Source organism: Pseudophryne corroboree, chromosome 2, assembly GCF_028390025.1.
Source record: "Pseudophryne corroboree isolate aPseCor3 chromosome 2, aPseCor3.hap2, whole genome shotgun sequence".
Taxonomy (NCBI): domain Eukaryota; kingdom Metazoa; phylum Chordata; class Amphibia; order Anura; family Myobatrachidae; genus Pseudophryne; species Pseudophryne corroboree.
In genome coordinates this window covers 34832239-34847686 of record NC_086445.1, presented here as the reverse complement: position 1 = coordinate 34847686, position 15448 = coordinate 34832239, and the positions used below count along the sequence as shown (strand labels likewise).

Genomic DNA, 15448 nt, shown 5'->3' with positions numbered 1-15448 from the left:
GGGGGGTGCCCTGAGCAGCAATAAAAACACCTTGGCTGGCAAAATAATCACAATATATAGCCCCAGAGGCTATATATGTGATAATTACCCCTGCCAGAATCCATAAAAAAGCGGGAGAAAAGTCCGCGAAAAAGGGGCGGAGCTATCTCCCTTAGCACACTGGGCGCCATTTTCTCTTCACAGTGCAGCTGGAAGACAGCTCCCCAGGCTCTCCCCTGTAGTTTTCAGGCTCAAAGGGTTAAAAAGAGAGGGGGGGCACTAAATTTAGGCGCAATATTGTTTATACAAGCAGCTATTGGGGAAAATTCACTCAGTGATAGTGTTAATCCCTACATTATATAGCGCTCTGGTGTGTGCTGGCATACTCTCTCTCTGTCTCCCCAAAGGGCTGTGTGGGGTCCTGTCCTCAGTCAAAGCATTCCCTGTGTGTGTGCGGTGTGTCGGTACGGCTGTGTCGACATGTTTGATGAGGAGACTTATGTGGAGGCGGAGCAGATGCCGATAAATGTGATGTCGCCCCCTGTCGGGCCGACACCAGAGTGGATGGATAGGTGGAAGGTATTAACCGACAGTGTCAACTCCTTACATAAAAGGCTGGATGACGTAACAGCTGTGGGACAGCCGGCTTCTCAGCCCGCGCCTGCCCAGGCGTCTCAAAGGCCATCAGGGGCTCAAAAAACGCCCGTTACCTCAGATGGCAGACACAGATGTCGACACGGAGTCTGACTCCAGTGTCGACGAGGTTGAGACATATACACAATCCACTAGGAACATCCATTGCATGATCTCGGCAATAAAAATTGTGTTACACATTCTGACATTAACCCAAGTACCACATAAAAGGGGTTTTATGTTTGGGGAGAAAAAGCAGCTGGTGTTTTGTTCCCCCATCAGATGAGTGAATGAAGTGTGTGAAGAAGCGTGGGTTCCCCCGATAAAAAAATTACTGCTGGCGTACCCTTTCCCGCCAGAGGATAGGTCACGTTGGGAGATATCCCCTAGGGTGGATAAGGCGCTCACACGTTTGTCATAAAAGGTGGCACTGCCGTCTTAGGATACGGCCACTTTGAAGGAGCCTGCTGATAAAAAGCAGGAGGCTATCCTGAAGTCTGTATATACACACTCAGGTATTATACTGAGACCTGCAATTGCCTCAGCATGAATAGTGCTGCTGCAGCAGGGTCTGATACCCTGTCAGATAATATTAATACCCTAGACAGGGAGAATATGGTGCTAACATAGAGCATATTAAAGACGTAGTCTTATATATGAGGGATGCACAGAGGGATATTTGCCGGCTGGCGTCCAGAATAAATGCAAGGTCCATTCTGCCAGGAGGGTATTAGAGACCCGGCAGTGGACAGGTGATGCTGACTTTAAAAGGCACATGGAGATTCTGCCTTATAAGGGTGAGGAATTGTTTGGGGATGGTCTCTGGGACCTCGTATCCACAGCAACAGCTGGGAAGAAAAATTTCTACCTCAGGTTTCCTCACACCCTAAGGAAGCACTGTATTATCGGGTACAGTCCTTTCGGCTTCAGAAAAGCAAGGGGGCCAAAGGCGCTTCCTTTCTGTACAAGGGAAGAAGGAAAAAGCTGCACAGACAGCCAGTTCCCAGGATCAAAAATCTTCCCCCGCTTCCTCTGAGTCCACAGCATGACGCTGGGGCTCCACAGACAGGTGCGGTGGGGGCGCGTCTCGGGAACTTCAGGGACCAGTGGGCTTGCCCACAGGTGAATCACTGGGTTCTGCAAGTAGTATCACAGGGATACAAGCTGGAGTTCGAGGCGACTCCCCCTCGCCGTTACCTCACATCAGCCTTGCCGGCTGCCCTCGGATATAGGGAGTTAGTACTGGCGGCAATTCACAAGCTGTACTTCCGGCAGGTGAAATCAAGGTACCCCTCCTTCAACAAGGCCGGGGTTACTATTCCAAAAATGTTGTGGTACCGAAACCAGACGGTTCGGTGAGACCCATTCTAAAATTGAAATCCTTGAACACTTATATACGAAGGATCAAGTTCAAAATGGAATCGCTCAGGGCGATTATTGCAAGCCTGGAGAATTTCAGGGTATCACTGGACATCAAGGATGCTTACCTGCATGTCCCTATTTACCCTCCTCACCAGGAGTACCTCAAAATTGTGGTACAGGATTGTCATTACCAATTCCATACGTTGCCGTTGGTCTGTCCCCGGCACCGAGGGTATTTACCAAGGTAATGGCCGAATGAATTATCCAGTACTTGGACAATCTCCTTATAAAGGCGAGGTCCAGGGAGCAGTTGTTGTCAGAGTAGCACTATCTCGGGAAGTGCTACAACAGCACGGCTGGATTCTGAATATTCCAAAGTCGCAGCTGGTTCCTACGACGCATCTACTGTTCCTGGGGATGGTTCTGGACACAGAACAGAAAAAAGTGTTTCTCCCGCAGGAGAAAGCCAAGGAGCTGTCATCTCTAGTCAGAGGCCTCCTGAAACCAGAACAGGTGTCGGTGCATCACTGCACGCGAGTCCTGGGAAAATTGGTAGCTTCCTACTAAGCAATTCCATTCGGCAGGTTCCATGCAAGAACTTTTCAGTGGGACCTCTTGGACGGGATCGCATCTTCAGATACATCGGCTGATAACCCTGTCTCCAAGGACCAGGGTGTCTCTGCTGTGGTGGCTGCAGAGTGCTCATCTTCTAGAGGGCCGCAGATTCGGCATACAGGACTGGGTCCTGGTGACCACGGATGCCAGCCTTCGAGGCTGGGGGGCAGTCACACAGGGAAGAAATTTCCAAGGACTTTGGTCAAGTCAGGAGTCGTCCCTACACATAAATATTCTGGAACTGAGGGCCATTTACAATGCCCTAAGTCAGGCAAGACCCCTGCTTCAAAACCAGCCGGTACTGATCCAATCAGACAACATCACAGCAGTCGCCCATGTAAACCGACAGGGCGGCACAAGAAGCAGGATGGCGTGGCAGAAGCCACAGGGATTCTCCGATGGGCGGAAAATCACGTCTTAGCACTGTCAGCAGTGTTCATTCCGGGAGTGGACAACTGGGAAGCAGACTTCCTCAGCAGACACGACCTACACCCGGGAGAGTGGGGACTTCATCCAGAAGTCTTCAAACTGTTGGTAAACCGTTGGGAAAGGCCACAGGTGGACATGATGGCGTCCCGCCTCAACAAAAAGCTAAAGAGATATTGCGCCAGGTCAAGGGACCCTCAGGCGATAGCTGTGGACGCTCTAGTGACACCGTGGGTGTACCAGACGGTTTATGTGTTCCCTTCTCTGCCTCTCATACCAAAGGTACTGAGAATAATAAGAAGGCGAGGAGTAAGAACGATACTCGTGGTTCCGGATTGGCCAAGAAGAGCTTGGTACCCAGAGCTTCAAGAAATGATATCAGAGGACCCATGGCCTCTACCGCTCAGACAGGATCTGCTACAGCAGGGGCCCTGTCTGTTCCAAGACTTCCCGCGGCTGCGTTTGACGGCATGGCGGTTGAATTCCGGATCCTAAAGGAAAAGGGCATTCCGGAGGAAGTCATTCCTACGCTGATAAAAGCCAGGAAAGAAGTAACCGCAAACCATTATCACCGCATTTGGCGAAAATATGTTGCGTGGTGTGAGGCCAGGAAGGCCCCTACAGAGGAATTTCAGCTGGGTCGTTTTCTGCACTTCCTACAGTCAGGAGTGACTATGGGCCTAAAATTGGGTTCCATTAAGGTCCAGATTTCGGCTCTGTCGATTTTCTTCCAGAAAGAACTGGCTTCACTGCCTGAAGTTCAGACTTTTGTAAAGGGAGTGCTTCATATTCAGCCCCCTTTTGTGCCTCCTGTGGCACCTTGGGATCTCAATGTGGTGTTGAGTTTCCTAAAATCACATTGGTTTGAACCACTTAAAACCGTGGATCTCAAATATCTCACGTGGAAAGTGGTCATGTTATTGGCCTTGGCTTCGGCCAGGCGTGTGTCAGAATTTGCGGCTTTGTCATGTGAAAGCCCTTATCTGATTTTCCATATGGATAGGGCAGAATTGAGGACTCGTCCCCAGTTTCTCCTTAAGGTGGTATCAGCTTTTCACTTGAACCAACCTATTGTAGTGCCTGCGGCTACTAAGGACTTGGAGGATTCCAAGTTACTGGACGTAGTCAGGGCCTTGAAAATTTATGATTCCAGGACGGCTGGAGTCAGGAAAACTGACTCGCTTTTTATCCTGTATGCACCCAACAAAATAGGTGCTCCTGCTTCTAAGCAGACTATTGCTCGCTGGATTTGTAGCACAGTTCAGCTGGCGCATTCTGCGGCTGGATTGCCGCATCCTAAATCAGTGAAAGCCCATTCCACGAGGAAGGTGGGCTCATCTTGGGCGGCTGCCCGAGGGGTCTCGGCTTTACAACTTTGCCGAGCTGCTACTTGGTCAGGGGCAAACACGTTTGCTAAATTCTACAAATTTGATACCCTGGCTGAGAAGGACCTGGAGTTCTCTCATTCGGTGCTACAGAGTCATCCGCACTCTCCCGCCCGTTTGGGAGCTTTGGTATAATCCCCATGGTCCTTACGGAGTCCCCAGCATCCACTAGGACGTCAGAGAAAATAAAATTTTACTCACCGGTAAATCTATTTCTCGTAGTCCGTAGTGGATGCTGGGCGCCCATCCCAAGTGCGGATTGTCTGCAATACTTGTATATAGTTATTGCCTAACTAAAGGGTTATTGTTGAGCCATCTGTTAATAGGCTCAGTTGTATTTCATACTGTTAACTGGGTTAAATATCACGAGTTATACGGTGTGATTGGTGTGGCTGGTATGAGTCTTACCCGGGATTCAAAATCCTTCCTTATTGTGTACGCTCTTCCGGGCACAGTATCCTAACTGAGGTCTGGAGGAGGGGCATAGAGGGAGGAGCCAGTGCACACCAGGTAGTACCAAATCTTTCTTTTATTGTGCCCAGTCTCCTGCGGAGCCGTCTATTCCCCATGGTCCTTACGGAGTCCCCAGCATCCACTACGGACTACGAGAAATAGATTTACCGGTGAGTAAAATCTTATTATTTGCTCCCAATTGTAAAGCACGATGGAATATTCTGGCACTATATATGTAACTGTTAATAAATATTTGGTTCTAAGCCATGCGGGTTATTCAGCTACGGCCTGATTTCCTTATTCTGCCAATCTGTCGGGAAAATTCAACGTGTTAAAATTTCCCAACTTGCCAGTAACGACCATTTACATTTTTCCAAACCCGCCAGACTAGCCGTAGTCAGAACATGGAATAACGGCAATCAGTCATAGATGAATGGATCTCATTACCCAACCATATCAATCACTGGGCGGTATTCAATTGTTTGAAAAGTCAGTTGGGTGTCTGTTTTTTTCCTATTAGAAAAAACAGACACCCAACCGAGTTTTCAAACGGGTGGTCTTCTGTATGCCGAATGTCGGGATCCCGGCGCACAGTATACCGGCGCCGGAATCCCGACACCCGGCATACCGACAACTATTCTCCCTCCTTTGCGCTCGCCACGCTGTCGGTATGCCGGCGGTCGGGCTCCCGGCGCCGGTATGCTGGTCGCCGGGAGCCCGAGCGCCGGCATACCGTACTACACCCTTTTCAAACAATTGAATATCCCCCACTATGTGTTTTTGTTAGCTGAGTTCTTCATTTATTGCAATAAGTTTGTGTTCATTCTCCACAGGTGGAAGTAATGCTACATATCCTGCAGTCCGATGCGAGACCCCTCTCTATACTCCGGGGTGTATGGGAGAAGAGAACAGGATTATCAGCCAGGATTATCAGGTAGAGGAACCTGCTCTGACCTCTCCCAGCTCCTCACATGTCTCACATTGCAGGATCTTGTGTTATTCCCATGTCCCCGCCCTGTGTTTGAGTCCTATAGAGATGTCCCGTGTAACGTGTGGGCGGGACACGTATGTGACACATGTTCTTGTATGACAGGCCGTGCCAGGAGACGGGATGTGTTACCAGCAATGTAAAGAAGAGGACGTTCCTGCTGAGATCAGATCAGGTGAGAGATACAGACAGTGCTGTCATACAGGAGATATGTACAGAGGTCTCTGCGGCCTGGGAAGAGGGCCCTGCCTGTCAGTATATACAGTATATAGAGAGGGGGGTAATATGTGGGGTGATCTGGGACAGAGAGTAGGTGGGAGGTCAGGGGGGTAGAGTAATGGCCTTATTAGGAGGGCTGATGGGCCTATAGGTGAGACATAAGGGCTCGTGTGAAGGTGTGGGTGCTGGGACTGTAAGGAACCATGACACTTTCTCCTGTACTGGTGATAATCTGCTTGGTGTAGTGGAGGAGTGATGCCAGCTCTCTGTGAGGGAGCAGAGCTGTGCCGGCCACTCACTATAAGGAGGTGACGTAGGCTGTGGGTCCTCATGGCGATCTACATGATCTTCCTGATGTAAGTGGTCCGTTCTGTTACAGCCGGCACTGATACCTGGTATTATCCCATCCAGTTACACCTACGCTTCATCATATACCCAGAGGCCCAGAGCCCCGTGACAGCCCCCAGGCAGATCCACTGTAGCCGGTATCTGTTCCTCCAGTGACTGTATCCGGGAGAGGTGACCGGTACCTACAGGCTTCCGGTGTTGGGTTCTGCAGCTTAGAGTGTAAAAGCTGTATCTCAGGCAGCCAGTGACACTTAACTATAATTTATTTGAAGGTATTTCTGTGTTTTCTCTTACGTCCTAGAGGATGCTGGGGACTCCGTAAGGACCATGGGGTATAGACGGGCTCCGCAGGAGACATGGGCACTCTAAAGAACTTTTAGTATGGGTGTGCACTGGCTCCTCCCTCTATGCCCCTCCTCCAGACCTCAGTTGGATTCTGTGCCCAGAGGAAAATGGGTGCTCTACAGGGGAGCTCTACTGAGTTTCTCTGAAAAAAGAATTTTGTTAGGTTTTTTATTTTCAGGGAGCACTGCTGGCAACAGGCTCCCTGCATCGTGGGACTGAGGAGAGAGAAGCAGACCTACTTAAAGGATAGGCTCTGCTTCTTAGGCTACTGGACACCATTAGCTCCAGAGGGATCGGAACGCATCTCAGAGCCGCGCCGCCGTCCTCCTCGCAGAGCCGGAAGATAGAAGCCGGGTGAGTATAAGAAGAAAGAAGACTTCTAAGGCTCCCACACGTTACACACACTGAAAGGCACTGAGGGGCGCAGGGGGGGCGCCCTGGGCAGCAATATAAACCTCCGTTTTGGCATTTTTCACATATGGGCTGCGGAGTCCGTAGATATGTACATCCCCTGCCATTAATTGTAATTTTGAGCGGGACCGAAGCCCGCCACTAGAGGGGCGGAGCTTAGTCTCTCAGCACTAACCAGCGCCATTTTCTCCACAGTGATCTGAAGAGAAGCTGGCTCCCCGGACTCTCCCCTGCAGATCGGTGACACAGGGCTGAAAAAGAGGAGGGGGCACATTTAGGCGCAGTGAGTGTATTACACTGTTAATATATATAAAGCGCTATATCTGGGAATTGTTTCCAGTGTCAATTGGCGCTGGGTGTGTGCTGGCATACTCTCTCTCCAAAGGGCCTTGTTGGGGAACTGTCCCCTTATAGATATATCCCTGTGTGTGTGTGTGTGTGTGTGTGTGTGTGTGTGTGTGTGTGTGTACGGGTGTCGGTACGCGTGTGTCGGCATGTCTGAAGCGGAAGGCTCATCCAAGGAGGAGGTGAAACAGATTATTGTGGTGTCTCCGTCGGCAACGCCGACTCATGATTGGTATGATATGTGGAATATTTTAAATGCTAATGTATTATTACATAAAAGAATGGACAAAGCTGAGTCCAGGGAAACAGCAGGGAGTCAATCCGTGGATTTGACTGGGTCACAGGGTCCGTCAGGGTCTCAAAAGCGTCCCCTATCACAAATAGCAGACACTAATACCGACACGGATTCTGACTCCAGTGTCGACTATGATTAGGCAAGGTTACACCCTAAGGTGGCCAAAAGTATTCATTATATGATTATGGCAATAAAAGATGTTTTGCATATCACAGATGACCCCTCTGTCGCTGACACGAGGGTATGCATGTTCAAGGGAAAGAAACCTGAGGTAACGTTTCCCACATCTCATGAACTGAACAAATTATTTGAAAAGCTTGGGAAACTCCAGACAAAAAACTGCAGATTCCCAAGAGGATTCTTATGGCGTATCCTTTCCCTGCAAAGGACAGGGTATGGTGGGAATCCTCGCCCAGGGTGGACAAGGTATGAACGCGTCTGTCCAAGAAGGTGGCGCTACCGTCTCAAGACACCGCGGCCCTTAAGGATCCAGCGGATCGTAGACTGGAAACTACCTTAAAGTCTATTTATGCACATACGGGTGTTTTACTCAGACCGGCAATAGCATCGGCATGGGTTTGTAGCGCTGTTTCAGCATGGACAGATACCTTGTTGGCTGACATGGATACCCCGGACAAGGATACCATTGTACTGACTTTAGGTCACATTAAAGACGCAGTCTTATATATGAGAGACGCTCAAAGAGACGTGGGGCTGCTTGGGTCCAGAGCCAACGCCATGGCAGTTTCGGCAAGAAGAGCTCTGTGGACCCGCCAATGGTCGGGTGATGCCGACTCAAAGAAACATGGAGGTTTTACCTTACAAGGGTGAAGTTTTGTTTGGGGATGGTCTCGCGGACCTGGTTTCCACAGCTACCGCGGGTAAATCTACTTTTTTGCCTTTTGTTCCCCCACAGCAAAAGAAAACCCCTTTCGGTCGCATAAGTCCAGAAGAGGTCGGGGCTCCTCTTTCCTCGCCAGAGGTAAGGGTAGAGGTAAGAGAACACCTGCTTCGGCTAGTTCCCAGGAGCAGAAGTCCTCCCCGGCTTCTGCTAAATCCACCACATGACGCTGGGGCTCCACGGAGGGAGTCCGCACCGGTGGGGGCACGTCTTCGACTCTTCAGCCAGGTCTGGGTTCTATCAGACGTGGATACTTGGGCATTGGAAATTGTATCCCAAGGTTACAAACTGGAGTTCGAAGAGGTGCCTCCTCGCCGATTTTTCAAGTAGGCCTTGCCAACCTCGTCCCCGGAGAGGAAAGTGGTATTAGATACAATTCAAAAGCTGTGTCAACAGCAAGTGATTGTCAAGGTCCCCCTAGACCAACAAGGAAAAGGGTACTATTCAACACTGTTTGTGGTCCCGAAGCCGGATGGTTCGGTCAGACCCATTTTGAATCTAAAATCCCTGAACCTATACTTGAAAAAGTTCAAATTCAAGATAGAATCTCTCCAGGCTGTGATATCCAGTCTGGAAGCAGGGGATTTTATGGTGTCGCTGGACGTGAAGGATGCCTACCTTCATGTCCCCATATTTCCTCTTCATCAGGAATACCTGCGTTTTGCGGTACAGGACTGTCATTACCAGTTTCAGATGTTGCCGTTTGGGCTTTCCACGGCCCCGAGAATTTTCACCAAATGTCGGAAACGATGGTGCTCCTGCGCAAACAAGGAGTCACAATTATCCCATACTTGGACGATCTCCTGATAAAGGCGAGATCAAGAGAGCAATTGCTGAAAAGCGTGTCGCTCTCCCTGAGAGTGTTACATCAACACGGTTGGATTCTCAATCTGCCAAAGTCCCAGTTGATTCCAACGACTCGAATATCATTCCTAGGCATTATCCTAGACACGGAACAGAAGAGGGTTTTTCTACCAATAGAAAAAGCCCAGGACCTCCAGAACATGGTCAGGGACCTGCTAAAACCATAGAGAGTGTCTGTTCATCAATGCACTTGAGTTCTGGGAAAAATGGTGGCAGCCTACGAGGCCATCCCCTTCGGCAGGTTCCATGCGAGGACGTTTTAGTGGGACTTTCTGGGCAAATGGTCGGGGTCCCATCTACACCTACATCAAAAGATAAGCCTGTCCCCCAGGGCCAGGGTGTCTCTCCTGTGGTGGCTGCAGAGTGCTCACCTTCTAGAGGGTCGCAGGTTCGGCATTCAAGACTGGGTTCTGGTGACCACGGACGTGAGCCTCCGAGGATGGGGAGCAGTCACAAAAGGAAGAAATTTTTTAGGGACTACGGTCAAGCCAGGAGGCTTGTCTACTCATCAACCTGCTGGAATTGAGGGCCATTTACAACGGCCTACGACAAGCGGAGTATCTTCTTCACGACCTACCGGTTCTGATTCAATCAGACAACGTCACAGCCGTGGCTCGTGTTAACCGCCAAGGCGGGACAAGGAGCAGAGTGGCAATGGCGGAAGCCACCAGAATTCTGCGCTGGGCGGAAAATCACGTAAGTGTTCTGTCAGCAGTCTTCATACCGGGAGTGGACAACTGGGAAGCTGACTTCCTCAGCAGACACGATCTCCATCCAGGAGAGTGGGGACTTCATCAAGAGGTCTTTGCAGAGATAGCAAGTCTTTGGGGACTTCCTCAAATAGACATGATGGCGTCACGCCTCAACAAAAAGCTTCGGAGGTATTGTACCAGGTCAAGGGACCCTCAGGCAGTGGCGGTAGACGCCCTGGGGACACCATGGGTGTTTCAGTCGGTCTATGTGTTCCCTCCTCTACCTCTCATCTCAAAAGTGTTGAGACTCATTAGACAAAACAGAGTACAAGCAATACTCGTGGTTCCAGATTGGCCTCGAAGGGCCTGGTATTCGGATCTTCAGGAAATGCTCACAGAAGATCCGTGGCCTCTTCCTCTCAGGGACGACCTGCTGCAGCAGGGGCCTTGCGTGTTCCAAGACTTACCACGGTTGCGTTTGACGGCATGGCGGTTGAACACCGAATCCTAGCTGAGAGAGGTATTCCGGAGGAAGTTATTCCTACTCTGGTAAAGGCTAGGAAGGAAGTAACGGCGAAACATTATCACCGTATCTGGAGGAAGTATGTATCTTGGTGTGAAACCAAACATGCTCCTACGGAAGATTTCCATCTGGGTCGTTTTCTCCACTTCCTACAGTCAGGAGTGGATATGGGCCTAAAATTAGGCTCCATTAAGGTACAGATTTTGGCCCTATCTATATTTTTTCAGAAGGAATTGGCTTCTCTCCCAGAAGTCCAAACTTTCCTAAAGGGAGTGCTGCACATCCAGCCTCCTTTTGTGCCACCTGTGGCACCATGGGACCTTAACGTGGTGCTGCAGTTCCTTAAATCACACTGGTTTGAACCTCTTTAAAAGGTGGAATTAAAATTTCTCACTTGGAAAGTGGTTATGTTGCTGGCCTTGGCATCTGCAAGGCGGGTGTCTGAGTTGGCGGCCTTGTCTCACAAGAGCCCCTACTTGATTTTTCATGTGGATAGAGCAGAGTTGAGGACTCGTCCTCAATTTTTGCCTAAGGTGGTTTCTTCTTTTCATATGAACCAACCTATTGTGGTGCCCGTGGCTACGGGGGACTTGGAGGACTCCAATTCCCTGGACGTAGTCAGGGCCTTAAAAATGTACGTAGCCAGGACGGCTAGGGTTAGGAAAACAGAGGCTCTGTTTGTCCTGTATACAGCCAACAAGGTTGGTTCGCCTGATTCTAAGCAGACTATTGCTCGCTGGATCTGTAACACGATCTCCTCTGGGCACAGTTTCTAACAGGTCTGGAGGAGGGGCATAGAGGGAGGAGCCAGTGCACACCCATACTAAAAGTTCTTTAGAGTGCCCATGTCTCCTGCGGAGCCCGTCTATACCCCCATGGTCCTTACGGAGTCCCCAGCATCCTCTACGGACTAGGAGAAAAAGATTTACCGGTAGGTTTAAAATCTTATTTTATCACTCATCCCAGTTAGATAGAGGGACAGTTTAAGGTGGTAAGTGGCTGAAGTGTCGCAAATTCTTGGTTTTGATGATCCATATCGGGACCCTTGGGCTTAGTTGACTTGCTAGATGAAAAGTTGAAATGGGCAGCAATGATTAAGCTCCTGCTCAACTAAGCCTTTACCCGGAAGAGTGACATGGTTTTCTGAGGGTACTGCCGGCCTGGGAGACGAAACTCAGAACTGGAGACTGAACCTGAACACTCAAGACTGGAATCTGCAGCAGCAAACTCAGGACTGGAACCAGCTACAGGACACTCAGGACTGAGAACTGAACACTGGAACATAGACATGAAGCTCATTACAGGGAACTCAGAGCTGGAAGGAAACACAGTAACTGGCCCCTGGCAAGGGAAACAACGGGAAACTGAAGCCACAGTGAAAGTGTGCAAGATGGAAGAGGAATCCATGGACCGGACCAGAGGCCCTTGGTACTGGAGAGTGCTGAGGCAGAGTCTGGTGCACTTGGAAATGCAAAATGCTGAGATAGAATCAGGTGCACTGGGAAATGCAGAGATTTGATCAGTGCCAGGAGACCTTCATGTAAGGATAAGAGTTGTTCTGGAAATGTGCAACCAGCAGTTCCTTGTTTAAGTAGGGCGCCTTGTGCACTGATAGGCTGGCTGAATCATGTGACTGGAATTGCTTGAGACTGGTTTGTCAGAATGCATCATGTGATGCAATCCAAGATAGCCACACCCATGCAATAGAACAGCAGGAAGCATTTGTATACAGATAGTGACAAGGAGGGAGTGTGAATACCCTTTGTAGCCACTATGTAATATAAATTGCTATTCCTGTTAGCAATCCCCCTCTCCCGTCCCACCATTTTGTCCAATATAAAGCAGACTGTCTGTAGCATGTTCCCTATATCTCACACTTACATAGAAACATAGAATTTGACGGCAGATAAGAACCACTTGGCCCATCTAGTCTGCCCTTTTTTTTTTTATCCTTTAGGTAATCTCAACCCTTTTTGAACCTTAATTCTTTGTAAGGATATTCATATGCCTATCCCAAGCATGTTTAAATAGCTCTACAGTCTTAGCCTCTACCACCTCTGATGGGAGACTATTCCACTTATCCACTACCCTTTCTGTGAAGTAATTTTTCCTTAAATTTCCCCTGAACCTCCCCCCCTCCAGTCTCAGTGTATGTCCTCGAGTTCTAATACTTCTCTTCCTTTGAAGAATGTTTCCCTCCTGAACTTTGTTAAGACCCTTGATATATTTGAAAGTTTCTATCATGTCTCCCCTTTACCTTCTCTCCTCCAAACTATACATGTTAAGATCTTTTAGCCTTTCCGGGTACGTTTTGTGATGTAGGCCATGCACCATTTTAGTTGCCCTTCTTTGTACACTGTCTACTGTATTTATATCCTTCTGGAGATATGGTCTCCAGAACTGGACACAGTATTCCAGATGGGGCCGCACCAATGACCTATACAGTGGCATTATCACTTCTTTTTTCCTGCTACTGATTCCTCTCCCTATGCAACCAAGCATCTGACTTGCCTTTCTCATTGCTTTGTTGCATTGCTTTCCTGCCTTCAAGTCACTTGAAATAGTGACTCCTAAATCCCTTTCTTCCTACTTACTTTACAGAAGATCCATCCTGATCTTGTAGAGGATTTACCAATGTCCCATGGCTGAGAATTTATTCCCATGTAGGTTGTACCTGTCCCTTGCCTTTCCTGTCACTGACACTTTGGGGGTTATTCCGAGTTGATCGTTCGCTAGCAGTTTTTAGCAGCCGTGCAAACGCTATGCCGCCTCCCACTGGGAGTGTATTTTAGCTTAGCAGAAGTGCGAACGAAAGAATCGCAGAGCGGCTACAAAATAATTCTGTGCAGTTTCAGAGTAGCTTCAGACCTACTCAGCGCTTGCGATCACTTCAGACTGTTCAGTTCCTGTTTTGACGTCGCGAACACGCCCTGCGTTCGCCCAGCCACATCTGCGTCTTTCCTGGCACGCCTGCGTTTTTACGAACATTCCCTGAAAACGGTCAGTTGACACCCAGAAACGCCGTCTTCATGTCAATCACTCTGCGGCCAGCAGTGCGACTGAAATGCTTTGCTAGACCCTGTATTAATCTACATCGGCCGTTGTGAAAGTACGTCGCGCGTGCGCATTGCGCCGCATGCGCAGAAGTGTCGATTTTTCTTTTTTATCCACTAGGGGTCACTGGAGTACTCTTGGGATATGGACAGTTCCACAGGAACTAGGCACTGAATAAATTCAAATTTGAGACTACTCCTCCCCTCCATATCCCAGAGTACCTCAGTGTTTTTTCGGTGCTCACAGAGTAACCAGGCTTGTGGAGTTGGTCCACAATTATTGGATTTCTTTTGATTTTTTCAATGTTCCACATCCCTTCCCCCCCTTCCAGAAAGGCGAGGGTCCGGGATAGTGGAAGCTGCTAAAGCAGCTGTGGGTGTCGGGCCTCTCTGAAAGAGCTCCCTCACCACCACGTGCAGGACTCCTGCAGAAAAGGCTGGACGGAGATTACAGAAGAAGCCCCGTCATAGCCCTCACCACAGGGTCCAGGTATGTTGGGACGGGGCGGTCAGCTCACGCTGCCGCCCCACTGTGTGGGGATACTGTGTGTGTGTGTAGCCGCCCGCCGCTGCTTTCAGCCGCCCGCCGCCGCTTCCAGCGCCGCTGATTACGCTGCCTCCCCACCACTCTGAGCCGCGCCGGCCACGTTGATTTATGCATAGGCCGCTCCACGGCTCTATGCAGCGCGCTCCCCGGCTCCCGATGCCGCTTCCGGCTCCCTCTCCACCATAGCCCGGCCTCCGTGTATAGTGAGCGGTACACGGAGCACGGGGGGGGGGGGGGGAGGCACACAAATGAGAGTTAGTTGAAAAAGGCAGGCTCCATAGTGAAATCTCATGTTCAACTCTTGTTTATAAAAAATACAGCAGCGCTGCATATGTATTACAATAGGCTATTAAGCCTTTGTTAAACAGGATACAAGTTATATGTGCAGGTTTGAATGCAACATAAGATGTTTATTAAATCTGCTTACATAATTATAAACCTGCACTTTGTGTTATACTGTGAGCATGGGGACATATTTAACCATTCTTCCTGTTGTTTTTCCTGTTGTATTTCCAGAATTTCCTATATTACATCTCTCCTCCATTGAAGGCGCAGGGGTGTTAGGGGGAATTTGGGATCAGGCATATTGCTGGCATGCACTGCACTTGGCCAGATATATATTTATAGAGACACCTTAGTGCTATTTACGGAGTCACGCAAGTTGTCTGTCTTTGTATTTTGTATTGTCTGTCTGCATAATGAGTAAGACACCAGCAAAGTCTAAAAAGCAGTTTCACTGCAATGTCTGTAAGAGTGGGATCTACCACATGTACAGTATGTTTTGTAAATTCAGAGACAGATACAATTTCTGCTCCGGTTTCAAAGCCAATTTCAACCCCGGACCCGCCATGGGCTATGCTAGCAGATGTCCTGGCTGGATTGCAATCAGAATTGGCCGCCACTCGGCAAGAGCGAGAGGCGGCAAGATCTGAGTCTAGGGTGAGACTGCTAGAACTACCGGAGGGGTCTCAGCCTTACCAAAAGTCCAAATCCTTTTTGGGTAAGAGGGATAAGTTTTATTTGTCTTATAATTTACCGGTTTCTGCTATGTTGCTTTCTGACGA

At 49.2% G+C, this 15448-nt stretch overlaps 1 protein-coding gene across 5 annotated transcripts in view; it reads left to right on the top strand.

Moving 5' to 3' along the window:
- LOC134994743 (zinc finger protein 436-like) overlaps window positions 1-15448 on the top strand; it is a 497924-nt gene that overhangs the window by 53018 nt on the left and 429458 nt on the right. Inside the window, exons 9-10 of one of the 5 annotated variants that reach the window (XM_063951015.1) lie at window positions 5687-5787; window positions 5947-6016. The exons of the other annotated variants lie outside the window; for them this stretch is intronic. Of the exons in view, the coding sequence (XP_063807085.1) occupies window positions 5687-5787; window positions 5947-6016 (171 nt within the window). The remainder of the gene's footprint in view (window positions 1-5686; window positions 5788-5946; window positions 6017-15448) is intronic. 5 annotated transcript variants of the gene reach the window in all.